The sequence below is a fragment of the Corvus brachyrhynchos genome, unplaced genomic scaffold (genome assembly GCF_000691975.1).
Source record: "Corvus brachyrhynchos isolate BGI_N302 unplaced genomic scaffold, ASM69197v1 scaffold223, whole genome shotgun sequence".
In the NCBI taxonomy this organism is placed as follows: domain Eukaryota; kingdom Metazoa; phylum Chordata; class Aves; order Passeriformes; family Corvidae; genus Corvus; species Corvus brachyrhynchos.
The window spans coordinates 5,627,501-5,634,002 of record NW_008237174.1 but is presented as its reverse complement, the minus strand read 5'-3'; the positions used below and the strand labels follow the sequence as shown (position 1 = coordinate 5,634,002).

The 6,502-nt window shown below is 42.8% G+C and overlaps 1 protein-coding gene across 1 annotated transcript in view; it reads left to right on the top strand.

Annotated features, from left to right (window-relative positions):
- EPHA4 (EPH receptor A4) overlaps positions 1–6,502 on the top strand; it is a 104,110-nt gene that overhangs the window by 81,552 nt on the left and 16,056 nt on the right. Inside the window, exons 9-11 of the mRNA XM_017728853.1 lie at positions 2,909–2,967; positions 3,733–3,846; positions 4,027–4,212. Coding sequence (XP_017584342.1) covers positions 2,909–2,967; positions 3,733–3,846; positions 4,027–4,212 — 359 coding nt within the window. The remainder of the gene's footprint in view (positions 1–2,908; positions 2,968–3,732; positions 3,847–4,026; positions 4,213–6,502) is intronic.

Genomic DNA, 6,502 nt, shown 5'->3' with positions numbered 1-6,502 from the left:
AGGAATGCTGAGGGAAATTGCAGCATCTCTAAATGAGTTGTAAAGGATTCGGGGAAGTGTAAAACAGAGAGAGACACCTTCTAAAAGGGCTTGCATGGAGTTACATGGTCTGACCGAATCCTCTGGTCGTCTGAAAGTTTCTCTCAGAAATTCTTCCAGCTGATAGATTGATTTATCTTTGCTCTGCCGACACATTTGCCCACCTTTTGCCAGTGGTGTGGGAGCAGGTGCTCTGCCAGCCTGGTGCCTGAGCCCCCCCCCAGCCCCTCTTTCGTGAGGGAAGGAGGAGGTGGGAGCAGGGGCATGGTAACCAGGTCCTGCTGTTTCACCTCAGTGCCTGCTAATTCACCTCAGTGCCTGCTAATTCCCCTGCTGTTAACTCCTCTTCATCACCAGCCCCACCTGTAGCTCTGCCTGTCTCTGACCCCTGCAGTTCTGAAAGCTTCTGTGTTCTTTTCCTGAATGCTGGCTACTTAATCACCACTGCCAAAATCCCTGTAATTAGGGTATTCAGATCTGTGACAAAGGCTCCCTTCTGCCACTCAGGTGAGCTGCCCCAGAGGCAGCCCCAGCCCGTGTTCGTGGGGCTCCTGGGCTGCTCTCCAGGACAATGGCACACAGCAGTGTCCTGCCCAAAGCCAGGCAGAAGAGGTCAACAGGTAACACGTGGAGAAGTGGAAGTAGGTAGTTAGTTTGGAAGGTATTATTTAAACTTAATAAGCTACAATTATATTGCTTGAACAGTAATCCCTTTGTTTCCCTTCGTTTTTTGCAAGTCTTTGAGTTTTAGTGGGAGAAGGTTATTTTTTAATCTGTTGTTAGGGTGCTTGTACTTTCTAAAAATAAGATAAAGAGGATTTTTTTCATACTTAAAATGCTTTCATGCAAAGTCTGTTTGCATTTTGTATTTCCCATCTGTGCCTGAACATTAATAAAATGGATTTGAAGGGTCCTGATTAAAATGCAGAATCTTTTTTTTCCTTTTTTTCTTTCCTCTGAGAGAGTTGTATAATACCTGAAACCATCTCTGCAGTCCCCTTAGCTGAGCTGGTCCTGTGTGGCATTGGGTGAGATTTGTGCTGCCCCTTCCTTCTTACTCAGTTCAGTAGCTGGGAGCAGAACATCATCCCATTATTTCACTCAGCTCTATTATACCAGTGCTGTAAGTTCTGGGGCAAGTGAATTGTTTAAATGGATGTTTGGATCCAGTGTGGGTTTTAGTAATGCTCTTCTTGTGAGTGGAGCCATTTGTGTTTAAGTTATTTGCGTCAAGAAAAGAAGCTCCCAGCGGTTTATGGTTGGCTGTGTACCTGCTTTTTCTGTCTGAGCACAAGCCGTGTCGATGTTGGGAACTGTGACATTTGGTTCAAAGATCAGGTTGTCTTCACTTGTCAAACAGGATTTTTTTCCTTCTGTTTCATGGTTAATTTATATTTTTTTATTATTGGCGTAGTGTGTTGTATGACCCAGCACTAGGACTGCAAAGGCTGGGAGATGGCCTCCCAGCTGACAGCAGTGGGAAGCTGCCATTCCACAGGGCAGGTGCAGAGTGGGAAGTGAGATGCTTTTTGATAAGGGGCAGAGGGGTTTTGCTGACAGGAGAGGTATGGTAAGACTCAGAGATTTGCTGCAAGTGAGGCTCTCAGTTATATCTTTTCTTCCTGTTTTCTGTGAGTTTTTTGACCCCTTTTAACTCACATCTTACAGGTTTTTGTTGCACCTGCTCCCATTTTCCTCTTCTCCTATTCACCATTTTCAGCCTATTAATTAACCCAGTCTCACTCTGCTGGCCCTGGCAGACCTGTTTGTTCCTTGCCCCACTCCAGGCAGCGGCTGCACGTTGCTGGCAGTGCCAGTCTTGGCCTCTTGTTCTCTAGGCTTGGTTTCTTCTTCTGCCTTCCCTCTTCTCTCCACCCCAGCCTCTTTCCAGTCAGCTCGCCTGGGTCTGACTGGGTAACTTGGATTTCCTGGGAAAACTGAGAGTAAGCCCTTCTCTTCAGCAGTGTCTGTTGCTGTGCTTGGTTCTGAGCATTCAAGGATGGATGGGTGAAAGCCCAAATAATTTCCCTGTGTCTCTGTAGCACTTGATGCTGGGCAACTTCAAATCTCTACACATTTGGCTGAGCAGACTCCTAAATATCCTCCCTAACAAACTAACTTCTTGTATTAGCTTTTCATAGTTCTGCTTGTCCATTGAAGCTTAAAGCTGAACTAATTAAATACATAACTAGATTACAATACCACGTGTGTAGGTGTAGAAGTAGTAATCTACAGAATTAACATACTCTGCTACATTATTTTCTCTAGCTCAGAGACTTAGTAGAGGAGCTCTGCCACCAGGAGTTCTTCAGCCCTTACAATTAAGAAGTGATTAAAAGAATAAGCAAAATCCTTGGAATCTTCATTTTTGATGGTCAAAAGTGGTGGTTTTTTTGGTTGTTTGTCTTTTTTTTTTTTTTCTGCTGAGATCCTGATTTCCATGTTAAGAGACTTGTTTCCAGTTTTAAATTTGCAGTTAAATAAGTGTATTGATGTCGGCATTTGCCTAATGATGTTTGAAAATCAATCTACCAAAACACCTCTGTGGTAGATTTAAATCCCTGCATAGCAGGGCTAAAAAACAATTTGGCCCTTCAACTGCAAAACTAAGTTTGAAGAAAAAGTAGCTGAAACATGAACTATTTTTTCTTTCTTTAAATGCTGAGATGCAAATAGGTTTGTGTTTCCTTTGATGCTCTGTTGATGCCAATAACACATAGAGGAGCATGAGGATCCTCCTGCCCTGGCTGTGTGTTGTGTCGTGGCTGTGGCAGGTGCCAGCAGCTCAAGTCTCTGCAGGTCAGGACAACCGAGCTTGTTTCAGAGTGAGATCCTTATTCTAATCTCCCGTTGTGCTTTGTTCTGACAGGCGCAGTAAGTACAGCAAGGCGAAGCAAGAGGCCGATGAGGAGAAACACTTGAACCAAGGTAAAAGGCTCTGGTGCTTGGGTTGTAAAATATGGCTCATGTTCTGGTGCTCGGGAAATAAGGGATTGCATTCTTCTTGAGGCGAATATGTTTCTGGTTTCCCCTCTTGCAAACATTCTACTTTGAAATTAATTTATTTTAGTAACAGGGAAAACAGAAGTTATCTGGGTAAAATGGTTTGAGGGTACAGACAGGAGAAAAGTTTATCAAATTTTTGCATTGCTCTTTGCCACTGAAAGACACCTGTTCTGGGCCACTCGAAATTTCGGCAGGATTTTTCCCCACAGTACTTTGCTAAAGCAGTTTCTGAATGGGCCAGAGGCAATCCTGCAGGAAAGAGAATGTGAACTTTGCTGCCTTTTTTTCAGCACTGAATCCTATGGCTTCTTCCGTGTACCAAACCCAGGACCTGAGCTCAGAACTTCCTGGCTCCCATAGGAAAAAGGGATATATTTTATTCTCACAGGTCCATGACTGGCCATTGGTATGCTAGTGATGGCAGTGATTTGTGAAGCTCATTAATTGGCAAAAGCCTGATTCCTTGCATCGATATTGGGAAATATTAAATGTTTGCACTTCAGAATATTGCACTGGGGGGAAAAATGCTTAAGTCCTCCCTTCCTTCATCAGTCATTCCTGGCTTACAGTACATTTTTATTGTACAGTCTCTTTGCTGTTGTATATCATTAAGGCTTCAGTCTCATATGTTCTGTGTTCAGCAGCGTGTAGATCAGTGACTTCAAATAAAACATTTCTGCCTTGCAGGTGTTAGAACATATGTGGATCCTTTTACATATGAGGATCCAAACCAAGCTGTGAGGGAATTTGCCAAAGAAATTGATGCCTCCTGCATAAAGATTGAAAAAGTTATTGGTGTGGGTAAGTGCCAGAACTTTTGCATTTTTTTCTGTAAATATACTTTTAAATTTGCTTTAAGGGAATGTATGATCCTATGGTTTTTGTATTACAGTTCTCCCAAATGTACTGACATAACAGTTTGACAACACAAGTGCATGCTTCAGGTTCATGACCATGGATTCTTGTGCCTTTTTCTTTAAGGGGAGTTTGGTGAAGTATGCAGTGGACGTCTCAAAGTGCCAGGAAAAAGAGAGATCTGTGTTGCTATCAAGACTCTAAAAGCTGGTTACACTGATAAACAAAGGAGAGACTTCCTGAGTGAGGCCAGTATCATGGGACAATTTGACCACCCCAATATCATCCACTTGGAAGGTGTAGTTACTAAATGTAAGTAGGTCGTTTTCGTGATAAGTCCAATTTGAAAGTCACTGAGAAATTAAGTCTGTGTGGTGTGCACTGGCGGTTTTTTTCTTCTTACCCTCTTTCCTGTAAAATGACAGATGGAACAGATCCACTGATAGCTAATAGGAGGAAATCAGTGCAGGGCAAGTCATTAATCTTGTTGTCAGCTATAAATGGGTTTACAGTTTCAACTGATACTCTATCTGTAGGCAGCTTGTACAAGATTTTGTAGAGGGAATTAATACTGCAGGGGTTGACTTTTTTTTTTTTATCCCTTCTTGCTATGCCAAGCAGGCATCTTTCACATCTTTGCTAGACTGAGATGATTGTTAACAGGATAGGCAAAAGCAGATGGTGAGCGAAGAATTCAAAATGATGGGGGAAAAATACCAAAACAAAACTACACAGTCATATGTTTAAAGTACAAAGCACAGATGTAAGGAGCAAACCTTTGAAATGAAGCAGGCTGTTTTAGTGTGAAACTTGCTTATTTGTTTTCTCTGATTTACAGGTGTGCTAATTTCACTCTGCAGAATTTACCTGGATGATCTTTTTGTTTGCTTGGTTTGGGGTTTTTTAAGTCTGTCAGTGTTCCTTGTGCCTTAGAAAGAGAGTGACAGTGCTTGCTGGGTGCTGTCTGTAGGCTGGAGCTGAAAATGTATCTGTGAGACAGCCATGCTTGGGTCTGACCTGATAAGGTGCCTCTGCCACGGTGTAGGTATTGTCCCTGCTCCGACTGCCCTGGGTAGCATGGTGGCAAAGCCTGGCACTGATTGCTAATCCTAAAAGACCCTTTGGATGTCAGGGCTCATGCTCAGGGTAGCATAGAAAACAGGCTGTGATCTTGTGAGCTGCTGTCAAAGAGTGGAGTTTGTAAAGCTCACCTTCTGCAACATGGGGAACATGAATGCAAGGTATTAATAGTGGGAACAATTAAAATTCGAGATGGATGAAAAGTTAAAAAGTAAAATATTACTAGAAGAACAATACCTCTCATAGAGGGTTATCAAAACTATCAGTTCCACTGTAAAACTCTGTCCCTCTTGAATGTCAGTGAGAGCTGATATTTACTCTGCCACTTTTGTTTCTGGAAATCTTACCCCTGCTTATTTGTGTTGCTGTCTCCTCGTCTGCCTTCTCTGAACATTTGAAAATGGCTCATACAGTGTGTGGCAGTTTGCTTTTAACAGCAAAGAGCAGTTTGGACTAATTTTGGCCATCATTTACTGAGATCCTCCCTCAAAACTAAAATTAAAATACAGTACTCTGTTTAAATTTGGAAGGTCTGAGCGTCTCTCTCTGTGATTGTCATAACAAAGGGGAAGAGGGTTGTGATCAGGCCACGGTGTTTGCCCCAGACAGCGATTCTTTTAGCACCTCGGTAAAAGAAAGGCAACAGGGGAATCTTTGTGTTGAAATCCTGCTGAGGCTGGAAGCCCCTGCACTGCTACAGCTCCAGCACTTACAAATGACCGTATGTATTTGCATAATGCAGTTGTCAGTGAATTAAAAGGATTGGGAATTTTCACCGAGGAGGTGGCATCCTGACCCGGGAGTGCTCCATTCCTGGCTCCCAGTAAGTGATGCTCCAGCAGCAACCCGGCTCCGTTACCTCCAAGCTGGGCTCCTGGGGAGGCAGGGCTACTTAAGAACACATTTATCTCCATTTCTCCATACGTTTTCTGAATGCTGTGATAAATGAATGCATTTAATAAACTGAAAATTAAAATGTGAGATAAATAGTGGTATAGATGGGGGTTGAGAGAGGCAGCAAAAAACCATGAATAAATTATTGGCTGCTAGTCAAGTACTTTTAATAATTGACTCACTGATGGTAGCTTCTCCTTCCTCTCCCTATCCCCCCTCCCCTGCTAAAGAAGTGCCTGAGTAATGAAATTAGATGTTAATGCACTGAAAGAGTCTCCCTTTTTTCCCTTCTACGTTGACATAGTATCTTTTGATTGAGGAAGGTTAATTAATACTCATTTAGCTGTATTTGTTCAGTGGAAGGGTTGCTGTCACGGTTGCAAAGAATAAATGAAACAGTGCCATATGCAGATTTGGTTGAAGTTTTTCCTCTTTCTACCAAAGAATGCTTGCAAAGGTGAATTAGAGGGAGGATGATGTTTTATCACACCCTTGTACTTAAGGATGTGCTCAGCCAAGGTCGCTCAGCCAAGGTCACTCAGCCCTTCATCCAGAGCAGTTTGCTTTATGCAATACAATTGCTTCTCTGCAGCATTCAATAATGGCATTTCACAGGCATGCCAGCTTG